The sequence below is a fragment of the Branchiostoma belcheri genome, unplaced genomic scaffold (genome assembly GCF_001625305.1).
Source record: "Branchiostoma belcheri isolate BF01 breed outbred unplaced genomic scaffold, Haploidv18h27 scaffold206, whole genome shotgun sequence".
Lineage (NCBI taxonomy): Eukaryota > Metazoa > Chordata > Leptocardii > Amphioxiformes > Branchiostomatidae > Branchiostoma > Branchiostoma belcheri.
Window position 1 is genome coordinate 282,250 of NW_017803558.1, and position 21,461 is coordinate 303,710.

A 21,461-nucleotide genomic window follows, 5' to 3' on the forward strand; every position below is an offset into this window, starting at 1 on the left:
CATTTGTCCTATAAAGTAAGCGGTGGTTTTACGGTTCTATTTTGAAGACAAATTGAGTGGGTCACGAAATAAAGTTGGTTCCGCTACAGCTACCCGTACTGGATGTACTGATTTTACTTTATGCAGTTTTGCTACCAATCGCTAGTAGTCTCTCTTAGACAGCATCTAATGGCGCAATCGAAATTTCATTCAGACAAATGATGATGATGTTCGTCCATCGCAGTCGATGATGACCCCAACTTCAGTCCTTGTGTGTCCGGGTGTGGCTGACGAGCCCAATTCTAGCCCGGAAGCACCTGCCGCAGACGTCACACTTGTGCTCAGGTAGTGGTTGCAGAGACGGGTTTTTCTCCCTCGCCTTTCAAATAATAAAAATAAAAATAAATAAAGACAAATAATACATAAAATACGCAAGGGTATAATGAAGATCATAACGTTACGTTGTAACATTTTTTCTTAGTATCATGATCATATATTAATACAATATTTTTGTGTGATAACTCATTGCAGTTTTCGAAAATGCGACTGTCTGCGGTGCTAAACACACTTCCGGGTTTGGCGGGACTTTCCGTGCGGGGATTCCCCCTTACTAATGCCACTCTCCTGGGCGTCTGCGGGGAGAACGGACGTACTGTACACTGGAGGTTGTCATCACAGTTTTTCACACCCGTGAGTCTGTGGAAGTGTCTAGAACAATGCAGGAAGCGCACAGAGAGATTCTAAGGAAGAACAGGACTTTCCTGGTGCGGGAACTGGAGCCCAAACTGCTGTACGACTACCTGGTGGAACATGGCATCTATAATGACGTCATGTTGGAGGACATACGGGTAGGTTAAACACCGTAAAACGTTCAAATATTCAAGTCACCAAGTGTTCAATACCTAGCAATGTTCTAGCCAGGCCTTTTTAAGCATAGGGGCCCCCTATGCTATGATTTTGACCCCCTATGCTATAATTTTACCCCTATGCTAAGTTTCAACCAGCATAGGGGGTCACTGTTTTGGGAGGGAGAACCTTCATAAATCTTGCAAAAATTGAAAATATAACTTTAGAATGATAAGCTATAACAGTTAGCAAAGGGAAAACCTTAACTTCACAAAATCTGTTCCACATTAAACAAGAAATAGTGGCACTGGGGGTTATGAGTTTCAAAATTTTTCGGCTCAATGCGTGATCGATTTGCGCCACGAAAGTTGCTCTTCTGTACCTGACCCCTATGTCATGAAAAATTCCTGGCTAGAACACTGCCTAGAGAGACAATTGAGCGTAAACCGGCACCAAGAGACCACATTTAGCGATATATTAGAGACCTCATTAGACGCTAAACAAGGACAGCAAAAACAAATGTTAATGTTACTGAAGCAAGGACAATGTCCTTTAGATTTAGGACATTTTAGATCAAATGTCTCCTCCCCAGAAGCAAATATTAGTGTTAAACATTTGGTTGTCTTTCCACTGCTAGGAGAGCTAGGACAGATCATAACGTTAACGTTAAATGTTATCTTTACTCTTACTTTACTTTATCCTTCCGCTTGTGCCTGGTGGGGCGTCGTGGGGAGATGTAGTCGACGTTCCACTGCCAAGTGTGTGGCCTCCCGGAGTGTCATGCCGTGTGCGCTGAGGGTCTCCGCTACTCCATCTATCCATTGGCGGCGCGGTCTCCCCCTGGCTCTTACTCCTGAGTGCCTGGTAGTGTAAGCCCTTAAGGCTGGCTGGGTGGTCGGCATTCTCATCAGGTGGCCAAACCACTGAACCCTTTGTTTGGCAATGAACTGGAGAACTGGTTTGTTGTCAACCAACTGTCTGATGACTTCGTTTCTGACCCTGTCCCTCCTTGTCTTCCCTGCTGCTCTTCGTAGACACCTCATCTCGCAGCTAGTGAGTTTCCTCTCCTGTGTTTTGCTGAGAGTCCAGGTTTGGCATTGGTAAGTAAGGGTGGGTACGAAGATGGTGTTTATCAGTTTGGCTTTGATGTCCATGGACATACTTGTGTGCTTTAGGAGGGGTGCCAGTTGGTAGCTGACGGAATTTGCTTTCTGTATCCTTGTCTCTATCTCTCTGTCCATCTTTCTGTCTTCAGTAAATATGCTTCCCAAGTATTTGAACTCTGTGGTCTGCTTCAGAGGTTGTCCATTGACTGTGATCTCCAGTTTCTCCGGGCAGCGGCCAACTGACATTGCCTCTGTCTTCCCAATGCTGATTCATGTCATGGGATCTGCAGGCTCTGTTTAGATTGTCTGTGTGATGTTGGAGCTGGGCCTGGCTTTCATTGAGGAGACCTTGGTCGTCGGCAAAGAGCAACTCATTTAGGGATACTGGGTCAGGGTTAGCCTCCTGTGTGATTCTGTCCATGTAGACTATGAAGAGTAGAGGGGAGAGGACACACCCCTGCCTCACTCCAGATCTTACCCAGAACCAGTTGGAGAGACCATTTGGTGTTTGTACTGCACTCTGACTGTTGAAGTACAGTGCTCTTATGTTCTCTAACAGTTGTCCTTTTACACCATACTGTTCTAATATCTCCCAGAGTTTGTTCCTGTTCACCCGGTCAAAAGCTTTTTCCTGGTCTACAATGACGAGGTGGATGTGCTTTTGGTACTCGTAGGCCTTTTCACTTAGTTGTCTGAGTTCGAAGATTGCGTCCGTACAACCTCTCCCCTTCCGGAAGCCAAACTGCGCTTTGCTGAGCAGCGGGTCCACGATAGCTCGTGTGCGTTGCTCGAGGATCTTTGCAAATGTTTTTCCTGTGTGGCTTATCAGGGAGATACCTCAGTATGTGCTGCAATCTTTCTTATTCCCTTTCTTCTTCCATATTGGCACTACGATTGATTTCCGCCAGTCCTCTGGCACACACCGTTCCACCCAAACTTTCTGGAATATGCCAGTGAGCCATTTGATGCTGGTCTCACCACAGGCTGTGATGGCCTCTATAGGGATTCCATCGATCCCAGCAGCCTTGTTCTTGGGGCTAGACTGGACTGCTCTCTGGACCTCCTCCTCTACATGTAAGATGTTGGGCTCTGTGTGTTCTGCAAAACTGGGGGTGAAATGAGTGTTACTAGTGTTGCCCTCTCCGGGGTTAAGAAGCTCCTCAAAGTACTCTTGCCATCTCTGACTGATTTTGTGTTCCTCATATAGAGGGTTTCCATCCTGGTCATTTATAGCAGAGGTAGGGTTGAAGGGCTCGTCCCTGAGCCGCATAGCTCTAACGCTCCTGTAGAACTCCCTTGGAGACCGTTTGCAGAGCTCACTCAGCTCCTGGCCGTAAGCCTTCCATGAGTCGTCCTTTGCGTCTCTTGCCGCTCTCTTACTCCTCCTTCTTGCAAACCTGTAGTTGACATAGTCCTCATGTCTCTGTGATTTTACCCAGATTTTAAACATCTTCTTCTTTTCCTTTACTGCCTCCTTCACCTTGTCATTCCACCATTTGGTGGCCTTTCTCTGTCTTCCACGTCTCTTTGTCCCACATGTGCTCTTGAGGCATTCAAGGAGTGTGTCTCTGAAGGTAGACCAGGTTTCTTCTGCGGTTTTACCTCTTGGGTCTATCTGCTCTAGGCGCTCTTCTACTTTCTGTTTTAATTGTTCCTGTGTGTCCGATCTCCTCCTTAGTTTGTGCAGGTTGATCTGTGCTGAGTGTGTTCTGTGTACTAGTACTGGTCTGTGATCTGTGTCCAGTCCGGCATTAGGTATCACTCTGGCGTCCCGGATTGTGGCCCTCCTGGATGCCCTGGTGAGAATGAAGTCTATTTGAGACAAAACTGTCAAGTCATTCCACTGGTACCAGGTCTGTCTGTGACTAGGGCGGTGCTGGAAGAGGGTGTTTGTAATGACCAGGTCGTGCTCTGCACAGAGACTTAACAGCTGGTGTCCATTGTAGTTACATTTTGTGCTTCCGTCACTGTGGGGGCCAAGGTGTATGCTCCATGGGTCTCTTCTGCTTCCTACTCTACCATTGAAGTCCCCCATCACCACTACTTCCTCCTCATCCGGCACTTCTGAGAAGCTGTCTGAGAGTTGACTGAAAAACCTGTCCTTTTATTCTTCAGTGTAGGAGTCATTGCATGGTGCATAAATCTGGAAGTAGTTTGAAGTGTTGTCCTTTTCCTTGATCGTTATCTTGATGATCCTCTCTGAGATGTAGACCGTGTCTGTGAGACACTTTGCTGTGTCCGGGTGCAGGATGATTGCTACCCCATGGACTGCCCTTTGGTTCATCTCCACCCCACTCCATACTAAGACAAAGTTGGAATGGATTTCCCTGCAGCCTTTCCCCTTCCTTCTGTTATCAGATATGCCCATGACTGAGATGCTACGTCTTGTCATAAAATGTGTGTATTACCAAGTCTATGTGTGGTGCTGAATGCTGGACTGATCACCGTTTGATAATCTCCAAGCTGCGTGTCCGCATACAACCCAAGAGGCGCCCACAGGGGATGAAACCTGCAAAACGCCTCAACACCAGTAAACTGAAGAATGACGAAATAAAACAGCAGTTTGTAAACCAGCTGAGAGACAGCCTCGAGACAGTCTCACTAGATGACCAGAACATAGAAACCAGCTGGAACAAGGAGAAGTCGTAGACATCATCCCTCCATGAAATAGCTTGTTATTTTGGTGTATTTCAATAGAGATATTATGAGTCAAACTTTGTTTTTATCAGCAGAATGATTTGTGGTGGCACTTTGTATTTATCAAGCTGTCATGTGCAGGCGTTTAGTGTCTTGTTACCATGGTTTGTTTACTTTGATGGCCAGTACTACTGTACCATCCCCAGTAGTATATTCGCAAACTCTATAACTGTTATAGAGTTTGCGAATATGCTACTGGGGATGGTACATAGGCTACATTTGCCTGTACATGTAGGTCAATGACCAGGTCAAATGACCTGCAGACCAGACAAACAAGATTTATTTTCCTGCATCTCTGTCTAGGGGTAAAAATAGATAGGGCTGCCTGGGGTCTGCCAGCTGGAAGGTATAAACAAAAACACTCTGTCCCAACTTTTGGGTCAAACAGACCATCCTATTATGGAAGTAGGGGTGAAAAAGTGGAAAATCCTTTAAATTAAGCAATAAAAATATGCGACAACCTGCTAATGCACTCCAAAACACAAAGAGACTCAACAACTACCCACATACCAAAAATCATACCAAACCATCCCCCAGATTTTCCAAACATTCAACACAAAAAGTCCAACATTAAACATTTTGTAAATATCAAACGCAAACAGCTAGGGGACCCAAATTTAAACCACTAAACCATGGTAATAACAACTACATGCTACCTTAATATCGCACAAACAAGTCCATAACGCGAAAACAACAGAATAAAAAAATTAAACTGCAGTACCAAGGTCAATCACCAGGGGCTCAAAGTCAACCTACACAATCTCCAAGGCCCCATCCATCAATCTGCCAATATCGTACAGTTCCTTCTCACCGATCTTCAGATATCAGACCAACATGAAACGAGTAAAACAGTACCCCATTTTCATGGAGGGTAAAAACCTGAGTCCTCAAAGATGGGTTGGTGGAAAAACCTGTCCAGTCTGGACTGGTCTAGGGGGGTGGAAAAACCTGTCCAGTCTGAATAAAGGGTCTGCATGGGGGTTCCTCTCAATGCATAATGCTACCTACCAGCAGCATTGCCAACATTTACCCCCTTATCACCAAGCTGATTGTTTTAACCTGTCAAACAATATCCAACTTTACTGTACTTTTGCTTGGAGATTATGTTTAAAGGTGGAGGATTGTCAGAAAACTTCTGGGATAAATTACAGTGACAGTACTCTAAATGTTTAAACAAGATAGGTTACCCCCACGAGGTTATATTCAACATTGGATAAATCCAACATTTGAGAAGTAAAAAACATTCTGAGCACATATTATAGTTAGAGAATCATTTTTCGCCACCTGGCAAACTAAATCAATGGTTTAAAGTTTGTACTACCCGGTGTGTCATCCCTGCAATTTGTTTTAGCACATGATCAAGGACATAATTGATATTGACCAGTCCTGCTAAAATGGTCTAAAAGAACATATTATTTCCAGACTAGTATGACTCATCACTTTTGGTGCCTACTTGGAAATCTTACAAACCAGAAACTGGGCACGGCAGTGACCAGCCAATCTCTTACATTACCAGCATTCAGACTTTGTGAGACTGTGCAAGGGCATATACCAACCTATATGTCCTTAGCCTGTGTCCCCTTTTCATGTGCAGCCACACATTCATGTCATATCCATTGTCTAAACATAGAAGTGTCTTGAATAGCGGCTATTTGGACTTCCTATCAAAATTAAGCCTAGACCCCATGCAGACCCTTTTATCAGACTGGACAGGTTTTTCCACCCCCTAGACCAGTCCAGACTGGACAGGTTTTTCCACCAACCCCTCAAAGATGCCATCCATAGCACAGCTCTGGGAACTCTCGGACCAACAAGCAGAAACCACAAGGACTGGTTTGATTGAGAACAGTGATGAGATCCAAGAATTGCTAAACAAGAAACACAGACTGCATAGAGCATATATAAATGATACAAAGGATACATCCAAGAAAGATGCATATACCACTATAAGAAACACAATTCAGGGCAAGCTACGTAAGATGCGAGACACCTGGCTTAAAAACAAAGCTGATGATATCCAATGCTATGCAGACAAACATGATCTGAAGAAGTTCTATGATGGCCTAAAAGAAATCTATGGACCGTCATCAACAGGACTGTCTCCTCTGCTCACTGCAGATGGAAATACGTTGATTACTGACAAGGAAGACATCTTGAAGCGATGGGCGGAACACTTTGACAATGTACTAAATCGCCCTTCAGAAATCAACAATGAAGCAATTGATCGTCTTCCTCAAGTCCCCATAAACGACGAACTTGCTGCGCCCCATACCTTATTGGAAACACAGAAGGCCATAAGCCAACTGTCAACTGGGAAATCACCTGGTCGAGACTCGATCTCTGCTGAAGTCTACAAGGAAGGTGGCCTAGCTGTGAGTGACAAACTTCACCAGCTGTTCATCATTGCATGGGAGCTAGAGACAATCCCCCAGGATGCAACAATAATACACCTATACAAGCGCAAAGGCAACCGACAGGTCTGTGACAACCATAGAGGCATATCTCTCCTCTCTGTAGCAGGAAAGATACTCGCGAGGGTTCTCCTCAATCGTCTCATAGCACACCTTGACCAAGGATTGCTTCCAGAGAGTCAGTGTGGCTTTAGGAAAGATAGAGGAACCATTGACATTGGTCTTTGCTGCAAGACAGTTGCAAGAAAAATGTCAGGAGCAGAACTGTGACTTGTTCTCTACATATGTCGACCTAACCAAGGCATTTGACTCTGTGTGTAGGGAAGGCCTGTGGAAGATCATGGCGAAATATGGATGTCCCCAAAAATTCATCACTCTTGTAAGTCAATTCCATGATGGTATGCAGGCATGTGTGCGAGACAACAACACACTATCTGATGCATTCCCTGTCACAAAGTGGCGTGAAGCAGGGGTGTGTGTTAGCCCCGACGTTGTTTAGCATCATGTTCTCAGCGATGCTAACGGATGCCTTTAGGGAAGGAGATGTGGGAATTGGCATCAGGTACAGAACTGAGGGGAAAGTGTTCAACCTAAGGAGGCTCCCAAAGCCAAAACTAAAGTACATACAGTCATCGTTAGAGACTTCCTGTTCGCAGATGACTGCGCACTTAATGCTGGCTCAGAACCTACCATGCAGTGTAGTGTCGACAAGTTCTCAAACGGATGCGACAACTTTGGCCTGACAATCAGCACAAAGAAAACGGAAGTACTGCACCTGCCAGCACCAGGCAAACCCTATGTGGAACCCACCATTGCAGTCAAAAACACAAAAATCAATGCTGTCAACAGATTTACTTACCTGGGAAGCACCCTCAATCAGCATGCTAATATTGACGATGAAGTCAATTCCAGGATTGCAAAGGCAAGCACTGCATTTGGACTTCATGACAGTGTTTGGAACAGAAGTGGGATCCGTATGGAAACAAAACTTAAGGTGTACAAAGCCATTATACTCCCAACACTCTTGTATGCGTGTGAGACATGGACTGTGTACCGACGCCATGCCAGGAAATTAAATCACTTCCATACCACCCACCTTAGGAAGCTGTTGCGCATCAAATGGCAAGAGAAAATACCAGACACGGAGGTTTTGACTCGTGCAGGTATGCCGAGTATTCACACCATTCTGATGCAGTCCCAGCTTAGATGGTCAGGACACTTAGTCCGTATGCCAGACCATAGACTGCCCAAGAGACTGTTCTATGGTGAACTTGAAGAAGGTGTACGGTCACGTGGTGGACCAAAAGAAGAGGTACAAGGACTCTCTTAAAGCATCCCTGAAAGCCTTCAACATAAAGGCAGACTCGTGGGAAAGACTTGCCAGTGACCGACCACTGTGGCGACGCACAGTTAGAGAGGGTGCCGCTACCTGTGAGGAAGCACGCAGAACTGCCGCACAGCAGAAGAGACGAGCCAGGAAGGAGGGTGCTGCCGGTCCTGTGGCGAACACTGCTCTGTTCTCCTGCCCGCACTGTGAGCGCCGGTTCCGGGCAAAAATTGGACTCTACAGTCACCTGAGGACACACCCTACTACAGAGGGATGACAAAGCGGTCCTCATCAACCTGACGGACGAATGACACTATTTCTTGTTCCTTGTCCCTTAGACCACTCACGTTCCATGTCCCTATCTTTGTCCAAGCCTGTCCATTTCCGTTCCGGGTCCTTTGTCCATTTTGATCCATCCGTTTACATCTCCTTATATTTCTACGAGCAATAAATAATCCACCGCCGGCTTGCTGGGCCTGTCGCAGCTTTACCAGAGCCCCGTTAGCCAGATGTTTCGGTGTGCCGATGGTATGGGCTGTCCTACTCCATCTGTTACCACCTCCCACGACGAGGACGAGGGGTTGGATTTTGGGAGGTAAATGTTATCATATAATAAAAACTGACTAAACTGCAGTCTCCTTCTAAATCAATGTTATATTGAATAACAGTTACTAATGAAAGTGATGAAGAGTGATACACAGTTAGTCTCTGTTGAAAATCATGTCAAGGCAAAATCAATCTGTTTTTCCTCATTGAGTCCTGAGGTAATGTTATGTAGATAATCAGTTTTCCTTCAATAGGCTAAGTACATGTATTACTAAGTACTTATAATAGTAGTTTATTCAGCTGGGGTTTCCGGAAAAGGCGAGGCAGGCTACCTTGGGAGGCTAACATGGGGATTTCTCTGTGAAAATGAAAGTGACTTGGGTGACCATCCCTGCCTGCCCCAAGTACTTATATTAATAAGTACCCATCTGGTGAACTGAAACTGGTGCCAAAATTAATTGATGTCAGTCAGTAAACAGCGAGCTGTCTCTTTCACGTTACAACTCGACCACCACGAAAAGCGGCCATCATGGCTGAATGGGGTGATATATATTGTACATATGATATATCATCGAGTATAAATAAAGGCACAAACAAACGTTTTCCATAGGGTTTATAAAGCTTCTATTGCAGATGAGCAAAATTTGAATGTGCAATAATGTAACTGTTGTACTGGGTTTACTGTGAGAACACTGCCAGTTAATTGTCTTTTTCACCTATGAGATGGAATTGTTAATGTTTGGCACACAGGCAGAGAGGACCAGGTTTGACCAGAGTACCAAACTGCTGACCAGTCTGACCAGAAGGGGTCGAGATGCCTTCAGAGTCTTCTGCCAGGCACTTGATGACTCAGGTTAGTCCTTAAAGCCTCGGTCACAACCCGCCGTATGTGCTTTTGTGGGGAATGTGGGGAAGGAGTGGCATTGACGCACATCACTCGCACGGTTTCGCAAGGTGTAAGAGTGTGGTCTGCACGCCACGTCTGGCTGTGAGCGGTTGCGTGCATCGTATGCTGCGCAAGTGGTAAGTGAGTTGTACGTGCTTACAACGTACGATCTCTGTGCGATTGCAACTTTACCGTAAGGAGGCCGTACTCGACTCACACGTGCTTCTTCCACACGGCACGTACGGGGCACGCGCATAACTCATACTCGCACGCACGGGTTGTGAATCCGAAAGTTTTTCATGCACTTAAAGTTTTACGGCGTGTCTGCGTGCTCCCAAATCCGTAGGATTCCATACGGAGGCGGAACTCACCACGTCGCATGGATGCCCTATGTTTGCCCATGTTTTTGCACGTAGACAGCACGCAGAAGCTCGTACGGCGGGTTGTGACCGTCGCTTAACAGTTAACTATTTGCCTTTTTAATAGACTGGTTTGTAAACTACAGCTGATTAGTTATTATATGTTTAGTTATTACATGTTTAGTTATTATATGTTTAGTTATTACATGTTTAGTTATTATATGTTTAGTTATTACATGTTTAGTTATTATATGTTTAGTTATTACATGTTTAGTTATTATATGAGTTCTGTATCTACAACCAAGGATTTTACAAGTTGGCAAGCATTATAACTCTCAAATGTATGTTTCTCATTGATCATGTAAATAAGATCCTCATCTGTATTTTATTTCAGTTGATAATATTCTCCACCCAGTGTCAGTTTCATTTTGACAACGAAGCTAATCATAACATTTAGTATGAATTATTATGCAAATGAGGTCCTGATTTGAATAACTTTTAATTTCATAGCATTTTACCATAAATTATGCAAATAAGGTCTTTATTTACATATTCCATATCTGACGATGTTCCACTCATTATCAATTACTCATGTCGTAGGTTTGAATAGTTCTATCATGGAATGAAGCAGAGTTACACGAACATTGTACCCCACTTATTTCCAGTCACGGTGCCTAAGACCTTTTAAGTTTAATACTATTCAAAAATCATGAACCTGGCAAAGGTAACCATGTTAATCTTAAAAGCAGTACAAGAACATGCAAACTTTTACATTGTATTTTGAACATGTAACTGGGTAGTGATAGAGTGAAGATGAAACATGATGAATGAAGATGACAGCTTGCATTGTCCTCCTGCAGGATGATGATGATGAAGATGATGAACTGACAGGTTAATGACAGAAGCCTGGGGAAGGTTTCCTCCTGTTGATGATGTAGTGGACTGCTTTTGTTGCACCTGTAGGGCAGTATGACATCGCAGATCGTCTTCTCAGCAGAAGTCAGGAAGAACGAGCAGAGATAGAAGCAAGAAAGAGGGAAGAGAAGAGACAGATGACACGGGGGTATACTGCAACTGTCTCTGCTACAGCTGTTCACACGTCCAGATCAGGTGAGGTTTGGGGAATTTGAGAATAGCACATGACCTATATACACATGTAAGTCAAGGATGTTACATCAAATGTGAAAGTTGTAACTCAGTAGATTTTAGTAGTTGCAACTTGCCAGTATACGCTGTATATACATGTACATGTATGTACACAAGCATGCATGTAAGTTACATGTAGTTCATTCAATGTAGTACATTACGTTAGACTGCTTTTTGTTATTTAGAATGAAATCTTCTTGCAGCATCTCAATCTACCTGCCTTTGTAGTGTGAATGTTTTTAATCCTACACCGTGCTGTATTTTATTTAAATGTATTCTATATCCACAACTATTATGTTTGCTGGAGTATCAGATAAAACAAAATCATAAATGTGACATCCACTTCCAGCTCAACACAATTGTTTACAAGCATTACGGTAGATAAAGATTGTTTTTCCTCTAACTTGAGTGTATGAAACATGCAGTAACTTAAAAAGCTGCCATATTGAGGGCAGAGTTGGTATGATCTAATGACTCAGGAACCTCTCCACCCCCATGAAACTCCTTCCTCTTCGCCCCCGCCATTCTGCTTCGCCCCCGCCCCGTTCTGCTTCGCCCCCGCAAAAAATCTGCTTCGCCCCCGTCGTTCCTCTACGCCCCCGGCGCAATTCTGCTTTGCCCCCGTCCTTCTGCTTAGCCTCCAATGGCGGCACAGCTCACAGTCGACACGAAAATCGCCTGCAAAATAACAATAAAGGCTGTGCCGCCAAATTTAAAGTAGCCCATGCTGCGGCAAACATTCTGGACCACCTTTCTGCCAAGTGGCGTTGCACAAATCCTTGTTGTATGAGCAAGTATTTCACAGTAGTAGAAAACTATTAATTAAAAAAAATATCAACAGATGATTCATACATGTCTTTTGCTAGGTTTGTGTCACTTTAAATTTACAGCAACAAAAAAATGCAAAGCTGAGCTAAAGTTAGCATTAAAAAAAATGTCGTCGATCCTTACAGATTTTTTTCTTTATTTCCATTTCCCCAGGTGCGGTTCAGCCCTCAGGCGGCCATGAGGACACACCCTGGCCTGCAGCTGGTGATGATGGTATCTATGATGTGAAGAGATTACTGAACAGATGTACAACATTGCCTTCCTCCAATCCAAGGGTGAGTTGAAATAACCTCCACATTCTGTTAAACCTGCAAAATCAGTCCAATTAGCCTCCACAGTGTCAAGCCAAAGTCCATGCAAGTGATTTTGAATCCTTACATGTAATACTTGTTCAGGAAAGAGGCACCTCTCAAACCTTATAATGTATCCCTAGACACATATCCATCTATTTGAACCTGAAATCTATACGTTGAAAGATTTTTGTCAGGAGTTGTACATCTAAACCTGGTAAGACAACCACCTCTTCATGGCAACCAAGAGAGCTTTTTCTCATGATCATTCCCTTATAATACACAAGCATCAAGGACAACTGGCTGACTAATGCTAATGCAGCCAGCCAAGTTTGTCACCTTGACAATGTTTTCACTGCTGAAAGTGACTTCAAGTGACCAGCCTGTGACCACAGAATCCCCCCCCCAATAATTATCGGGAAGTCACGATAAACTTTCAGGCAGTTAGAAGTCTTCAAAAGGGTCCCTGGTCCAAAATTGGTCAATGGATAACAACTACATATAAATATATATATAAATATAAATATATATATATATATAAAATATATGTGTGTGTGTGTGTGTGTGTGTGTGTGTGTGTGTGTGTGTGTGTGTATATATATATATATATATATATATATATGTTGCTTTGGCTAGTTTAAAGATTGAAACATAGATTTCATTCATACATAAGCATGCAAAAATTGTATGTTTCTATCAGTTTTATTAAGTCTCTAGTCACAACAGAGTAAAAGTAAGCATACTGTAATTTTGCTTATCAGACTTACAGTACGTTTGCTACACATTCCAACAAACTAAAGCGACGGTCACAACTCGCCGTACGTGCTTCAGCGTGCTGTCTACGTGCAAAAACGTGGGCAATCGCACGGCATCCGTGCGTGGTGAGTACCACCTCCGTACGGAATCCTACGGATTTGGGAGCACGCAGACACGCCGTAGAACTTTAAGTGCATGTAATACTTTTTCTACGTGCGGTCTGCGGATTTACCACCCGTGCGTGCGAGTACGTGCGACGCGCGTGCCCCGTACAGCCTATGAGCGTGCAACGTACGGACTCCGACTTCACTATTCTCACGTGCAATTGCTGTACGGACAGCGCACGAAGCATGTGCGTGCCACGCACGGTGCTTGCGTCATCCGTGCTTACTCCTCACTTCCCAGTTGACCTGCTCAATGACCACGCAGAACACACGTGCACCATACCAGGTGCTCCGCACGTGCAACGCACGTGCAACGCACCTGATTTCTACAGTATATAAAGACGACTTGACCGGCGACTGCCAACTCGTCTCCAAGATGCCCAGGAAGGCTCAGAAGAAGACTACCAGACAAGACCCAAAGAAACGGGCCGCGGAAGACACCAGGGCAGCTAGTGATGATGAAGTTAACAGGAGGTGCACGCACTTACAATGTGCGAGTGAGTAAGGAAACCGTGCGTACGCCGCACGTGTAGGTACGGCCTGTACGCGGCAACGTAGCAATCGCACAGAGATCGTGCGTTGTAAGCACGTACAACTCACTTACCACTTGCGCAACGTACGATGCACGCAACCGCTGACGGCCAGGCGTGTCGTGCAGACCACGTACGTACACCTTGCGCAACCGTGCGAGTGACGTACTCCCTCGGCCGGCCACCCTACGTTTGCAGAAAAAACGTAGCAGACGTAGCCACGACAAAAACGTACGGACAAAAAGCACGCACGGCGAGTTGTGACCGAGGCTTAATGCAGGATTGCAATGCCATCTTGGCACCTTACCTGGTTCAAAATTCACATTTTTACCCTTGGCAACCTAGTCATATGGATAATAGCAATACTAGTGCTTAAGCCAGTTACAGCTTGAATTTATGGGATCATTTGCCATTTCACAGACAATGCTTCGGGTACGTTTTGTTGCCCCTGTAAAGCCTTTGCCTATAAATGTTGGTCCGAGAATTTGTAAATTCCTGTGCAGTGTCATAAGGCATGTCTGGACTGTCCTCTTACTGCAAGTCTCTCACTGACAGAAGCCTGTCTATTGTGACCGCCTGTGTTTGGTGATCTGCTCTGCTCTGTCCTTCAATAGGAAGGTTTGACTGTACTTTTACATTGTAGGCCACAGCAAGTAAATTTTATGGATGGCATGATCTGCAGACTCCAAATCTAATGCGAGCGGGCGAAAAAAAACAAGGTTCCTATATTTTCAAATTTTGACTCATTCATCGTACAAATGGTTTTGATTCAGTGGGAACATCACATATACACAGCCAGCATGACATATCACTGCATCACTGCATCCTCTCTTCATTGTTATCTGCTATCCACGTTCCAGCATGGCAACATACATCTCTGCCCATTTTCGGTATGTTGACCACTGTCAGAGGGCAACAAAATTTCTTTTTTTTTTCCAAAATCAGGCGAAAATTAATGTGTGTGCTGATGTCATCCATAAAAATTACTTGCTGTGGCCTTACTGGTGTATCAGAACCTATATAACCATCATGATGGTGATTTATATTTGACCAGGTCTACTCCATGACAAGGAAGCCCAGGGGTCATGTATTCATCCTCAACAACAAGTACTTCGCAGGCTTGCCTCTCAGGGAAGGCACAAACAAGGATGCTGAAAATGTGAAAAAACTCTTTCAGGAGTTATCTTTCACAACAGAGACACACCAAAACTTAAACACTGCAGTAAGTATGGAGTTAATGTTAACTTTCCTCTTTGAGGCATTTTAGCTTTGAGATGAAATAGGAAAAACTTTTTATGACAAAAACAAGACAAGAAATGGTAGATGATTACAAACCTCTAGTAGGGCCTAGGAAACAAAACAGGTTGGGCCTAGGAAAAAATAATGTTGTGTTTCCAGTTTTCCCGACCGACCCTGGAAAAACCTGCCGACCCTAGCTTTTATTTCGTGAATCCCAGCAAATACATACTTTTTTTTAGAGCTGATCAACCTTTTCTAGCTCCATGATCTGACACCTGAGAGAAGAAACATTGTACAATTGGTTTTCCAACATTGATGTTTAAAATATAAGTGTCCTGTGTCCTCATGCAAGCTTTACTTTCTCAAACTGTAAATTGTATGAATTGGATTGATTGATTGGATCACTAGCCAAGGTAAAAAAAAGGAAGAAAGAAAAAAAGATAATCCCTGTACCAACTGAGATAATCCCTAACCCTAACCCTAATTCCTTCTTAAGGGGATTCATGAAAAGTTGAGGAATTTTGCCCAGAAGAATCACGAGGACAGTGACTGCTGTGTGGTGGTCCTGCTGAGCCATGGAGGACAGGGTGGCATCTTCGGTACAGACAGCGGCATCATCAGCTTCCAGGACATCCTGCAGAAGTTTAATGGAGAAAATTGTCCTGACCTTATTGGGAAACCCAAACTCTTCTTTGTTCAAGCCTGTCGGGGAGGTAATTCTGGCTCAAACCTTTATTTTTTTCTCTGTTGACATGACAGATATTATTCTACATGTACTTTTTAATAAAGGCATAACTGTTGAACTGTCTTCTTGACCAAGTCAGTTCTGTGGCAATTCTGGAATATTGTCAATGTACAGAATTAAGAGTAACATGCAATTTTTTACAGCTCTCCATGATTGTGTTTAGTTAACTAAATGTAGTTCAAGCCCTTCCCACACTGTTCGGTGTATAGGATGGTGCCCTTCTTCATTTCTATTGCCCTTGGGCCACACACTGATGGTTTTCAGTTAATTTGAATGTAAGCTTGTTTCTTTCATCCATTTTGCTGTACTATTTTGAGACAGTGTCACTAACCACAGATTTTATGATGATTTATTTTGTTTAGATGACAGAGACTCAGGTGTGACTTCTTCTGACAGTAACATTCCTGGTTCCACACCATCAGACCAGTCCACCCCTGATGCCACTGTTGCTTCACCACAACAAGTATTTGCTCCTAATGTACCAAGTATTGCAGACACCTTTCTGGCATATGGGACACTTCCTGGTAGGTGGAAACAAGTTTGGTCAGTTATGCGGGCTATCAGGCTCACCTGAGTCATACATGTGTACATAATATTGGGCTTGCAGCCTCTGCCACAGGTGGGCCCAGGTTGTTTGCTGTGTAAAGGGATAAATCTCCCTGAGTACTCTAGCGGACAATTGAGTACTCAACAGTTCTCTTTGGATTAGGAATTGCTCTCCCAAATGCTATCTCAGATCTCTTCCAAGTCTCTTTTTTACGACTGTTTTGTTATGTAAATTTCCTATTGTTTGAAAAATCTCTTTCAAAATTACCTGAAAAACATGGCTGCCTTGTTGTTGTTTTCATTGTTAGGGTTAGACGCTAATCCCCATTTAATTATCTATTGTTCAAAACAATAGATTGTATCTGAGGGGGATCCAACCTTAGGTGTCAAGAAGAAAGCTACAGCAGTTCTCTTTGGAGTCTCTTCTAATGGGGACAGAGCTCTTCCAGCTCTCTTTTGGTCTTGTCCTTTGTGATGAGTACTCTCTTAGTACTCTCTTGTCCGCTAGAGTACTCAAAGAGATTTATCCCTCTACATGTAGGGGATTAGGGCCAATTTAGGGGCAGCTCTAGATGCACGCTAACAAATCCATAAACTTAAAGTCATCTTAAAAGGTATTTACTAGAAAGGTAAGTTAAACATTTGCAAGAGAAATGCATCATGTTTACCTTAGCATATAGTCTGCTCTGTAAATTCTTATATGTTCATTCGTTCATATATATTCAAAACACATTCATACATGTAACGTTATATGTGGTCAGACAGAAGTCTAAATCCCTCCTGCTATGAAATTGCAACATGATGTAACCCAACACCAGTTACCATGGCAACAGTCTCAACATTGGTTCAGGTTAGAGGTCACTGTTTGAAGAAGAAGAGGAAGAAGAAACTGAGTAAAAACAATACGTTTTCCTTCGGTAAACATAAATAAACATACCGTACGCACAGTGCTGATTCATAAATTCCGCAAAAAACCGACATGTGCTGGCTTGTCATATATGTCGCTATGTACCGCCGCAAATTCACAATTCCAGCTTCGTATTCTTGTGGTTAAGTAGCATTTTTATTTTTTGCTGGAATTTTTTTTTATTCGTCCGTGCGCACTAGTTTAGGGGTCTTCAGAGGATGTCATCCATAAAATTAAGTCGGTGTGGCCTTAGTTCCAGAACAAGCTGATAGGGGGACCAAAACCACACGGCCTGTTCCTCACATGAAAATCAACCGTAAAAAAATAACGACCATAGCATGTCCAGGACAAAAAATACAAAAAACAGAAATATGCAGTACCAAGGTCAGCCACCAGGAGGTACAAATTAGACCTTGACCTTTGATCATTTTTATTTATTTATTTCATTTTTCATCATTTTTATACAGGGTGGCCCATTAAGTGATTGCACTTCTTTTCAATGGGGCCCTGTTTTACACAAGATCTTCCAAAGACCTACCAACATACCAAGTATCATCTCAATCCATTAAGGCCTTCTTAAGTTAGGCTGACCACAAGTATGTAAAAACACACACACACACACACATACACGCATACACACACACACACACACTCACTCACACAGACACACACACTCACTCACAGACACACACACTCACTCACACACACACTCACTCACTCACTCACTCACACACACACACACACACACACACACACACACACACACACACACACACACACACACACAGACATTTTCACTAGGTAACAATTGTCCCCTTTCCTATCCAGGGTTTGTCTCCTGGAGGAATTCAGACAAAGGCAGCTGGTTCATCTGTGCCCTGATGGAAGTGTTCCTGAAGTATGCAGCCACAATGGACATCAATCAGCTGATGACAGAGGTGAATATGATCATCCTTTATTCAACACATTGTCTTTTAGGAAGCTGCCACTAACAATATTTAGTATGACCATAATAATAGAGTTCCATGACCACATACCTTTGAAGCTTTGTGAAATGATTAACCTTTACAACTGATGAATTGTAAACTGTTTCTTATTAGGCCATGTTAATTTGATTATATGGATGACATCCGCGCGCGCATGAATTTTTGGCTGTTTCAAAAAAAAAAAAAAAATTTTCAACCATACTGTAAATCGTACAAAACAGTTGCAAAATGAGCAAAAATATACCGTAAGTTACAAAAAATAAGTAAAAACTATACCAATGTCGTAGAATGCCAAAATCAAACGAAAAAAGACGAAATTGTAAGGAAATGAACTTGAAGATTAGATTATTCGCCAAACCATATTCTGTCCCATTTGTTCAACCCTCATGAGCACGTAGATTTCATAATGAAAACAACTTTTTTTTTGCAAAACTTTTTTTTTATTCGCACCTTTATTTGCTGCATTCCATGATAGGACTGGTAAAACTTGTGACATATGGTTCCGGGTCAGAGTTTAAATCTGACCAGAGTTTAAAAGTGCACAATAAACTGCCAGAATTGCAGGGTTGTCACACCAAGTTTCACCCCCATTGCTTGATGATTGTTAGTATTTTCAGGGATGGTAAAGTTGGACGGCCAGCGAAGCATTTTTGTATTAGTCCTCGAGCAAGAGTGATGCAGTTTTGTAGCCAGGTGACTCAAATAGCTGCCTTCTGCCAAGGTTTCAAATCAAGAGGAGACAGGATGCTGTGCGCTATTTTCAGACCCGCCAGATCCCACGGTGATGCTTGTTTGAAGCAGATGTTTGGTTCAGGCATAATCAGCCAAAATCCTTGGAAAATCTATGCGGATCCCAATAAAGTCAAGTCAAGTCAAATTGAGGGTAATTGACGTAAAATTGAAACTTCACACCTGAGGCAAACATCATTGAACAGCGGTAATCCTGTCTGGTCTCCTTTAAACCTCCTTTTAGTAAGTTGGTTCATCTGATATGAGATTTCCCCACATACTAATGGCAGAATTGTAGCCCTTCAGTCTGATGAACGTGTCCACTGGATATAAAATCATATAAAAACTCAAGACCATATGTAATTGAGAGCATTGGCATATACAATGTATTATCTAATAGATGAAGACCTAATTTGCATAATTAAGGAGAAAATTTAATTCCTTAGTGGTAACTGCAGGGAATTAATTTCATACTTAATTTAAACAATTACTTTATGAAAAGATAACTCAAAAACAGCAGATATAACATCTTTGCCAAGTTGAAGAATAAGCAGGGTATAAAATTCAACATGCAAGAAACTATACTGTACTATTGGTACTTACTATTAGGTCTTTATTGTCAGCCAAATAAACAACAAGCAAGGCTTAATCTAAAAAGTCACATCAATGATTATGAGAATATATTATTTGGTAACTTCTTAGTACTGTCCTACTTCAAGTACAAACATGAGTCTGTTTTGTGTCACATCATGATTATGAATCACTCACCAATTGTGCAGCTCATTGATTCAAGTTAATGTCATACAAATCCAATGTTATTACCTCCTCCGGAGGAGACATCCTTCCCTGGAAGGGTTTTGTGAGAGATTTAGATTTTCATGTTCGCAGCTATTTCTCGCGCTTGGGTGGACGGATTCTTTTGAGACTCAGTATATGTTTTGCTATTGGGCTGCAGATGATGCACGTTCTTTTGTTTTTATTGTATATTATGTTTTCGGCGTGAAAATGGTGCCTTTTGGTAGCCCCAAAAGACCCCTTTGAGCGTTAAAGTGGTTGCGACCGTTGACCTTTGGCGTGTTTAAGCTATTCTCGGTCTGGTCCACGTATAGGACCCCTCACACAGAGGGGTGTCCGGTCTCAATAAATTCTTTTAAAACCCTATTATACAATAAAAAGCCCGGAGATATAAAATCTCAGATTTTGCTTGTTTTAAACATGGAGATGGTCTGCATTACTGATCTAACAAGTGTAATGTGTTCTTCAGGTGAACTACCACGTGAGCCAAAAGATAGGCACCTCCACATCCTACCGGCAGCTGCCAGCACCTGTCAATATGCTGACTAAGAATCTGTACTTCAACCCTGGCGTCAGCCTGCCTTCCTTATCAGATACAACAGATAGAGATGAACCCTGCATCAGGCAGGAGTCAACAGCAGCACGGAGTGTGCTCTCACATGATCAAACTGTGTTAAAAAGCACACGGGGTGTACAGCCTACAGACTGATGATATCAACAATGAAATAGAGTACTGCACTAGTACTGGCATAACACCATATTGTCACCACTTGCAATATACGTGTACATATTGAACTGTGAAGTAAATTTTTTAGAAATTGTTTCTGCTAAAGAATTGATCTTGGAGAAGAATGTTCAGCACTGTTTTCAGTGTTATAAGCTGCTGTAGTATGTTAATTGTATATTTTTGGAATCAATATTTTTGGAATGTAGTTTTTGTGTATGAAGATATCATGAAAGTTCATCTAAATCTGTGGCTAAACTTTACTTCAACACATTTAATTTTTTTCTGAACTACAGTAGTTAGGATCCTCAGGATTATAATGATTGAATTTGTATTAATGTGTCCTGGGCTTTATGTGTCCAGCATGTGTACAATCATGTGGGCTTATAAGTCAATAGTTTTAGGCCACACCAATTTAATATGTTGGCTCTTGGATTCTCCTCTAAATTTTTTTGATTTGCAAAAAAAAAAAAAAATCTGTTTCTGAATCAACTAAAAATGCTGATATTTAGCCCCCAACAGTAGATGAAAGTCCTTTTCTTCCTAGCTGTTACAGTTTTTCCATCTATCAATGCTGTTCATTGCTTAGATATTAACCCAGCCTTTCGCGTTGACTTCATGGCTCCTATCATAGCATTTTGGACTATCATAGGATGCCTAGACCTGTTTTTATTTTTATTTTTTTTGCCCTGTCACTTCATATTTTTTGTGAAAAAATATGTTGCCTTGTACAGGAATATACATTGTAAAGTACATAAGTCTAGAGAACAGAAGTACAGATTTGACATAATCAACCATATCTGAACAACGAAAAAAAGTAACTTACAATGTGTCATTGCATTATAATTCAGTGATGACTTAAAGCCCAAGCAAAGTCAAGTCAAGAATTTTCTGCATGTATTTTATGTATTGGTAAGTT

The 21,461-nt window shown here is 42.6% G+C and overlaps 1 protein-coding gene across 1 annotated transcript; it reads left to right on the top strand.

Annotated features, from left to right (window-relative positions):
• Positions 1-538: 538 nt before the first annotated feature.
• LOC109469526 (caspase-7-like) lies at positions 539-21,150 on the top strand. Its single transcript, XM_019768053.1, has 9 exons — positions 539-827; positions 9,663-9,765; positions 11,121-11,267; positions 12,285-12,406; positions 14,926-15,093; positions 15,607-15,823; positions 16,218-16,379; positions 18,137-18,246; positions 20,288-21,150. Exons 1-9 carry the CDS (start codon positions 696-698, stop codon positions 20,525-20,527), a joined length of 1,401 nt encoding a protein of 466 aa, XP_019623612.1. The 5' UTR covers positions 539-695; the 3' UTR covers positions 20,528-21,150.
• Positions 21,151-21,461: the final 311 nt, after the last annotated feature.

Coding starts and splice junctions, on each gene's coding strand:
- LOC109469526 (XM_019768053.1), top strand. CDS start 696: ATGCAGGAAGCGCACAGAGAGATTCTAAGGAAGAACAGGACTTTCCTG. Junction 15,094..15,606: donor ACCAAAACTTAAACACTGCA/GTAAGTATGGAG, acceptor TTCCTTCTTAAG/GGGATTCATGAAAAGTTGAG. Junction 15,824..16,217: donor TGTTCAAGCCTGTCGGGGAG/GTAATTCTGGCT, acceptor TATTTTGTTTAG/ATGACAGAGACTCAGGTGTG.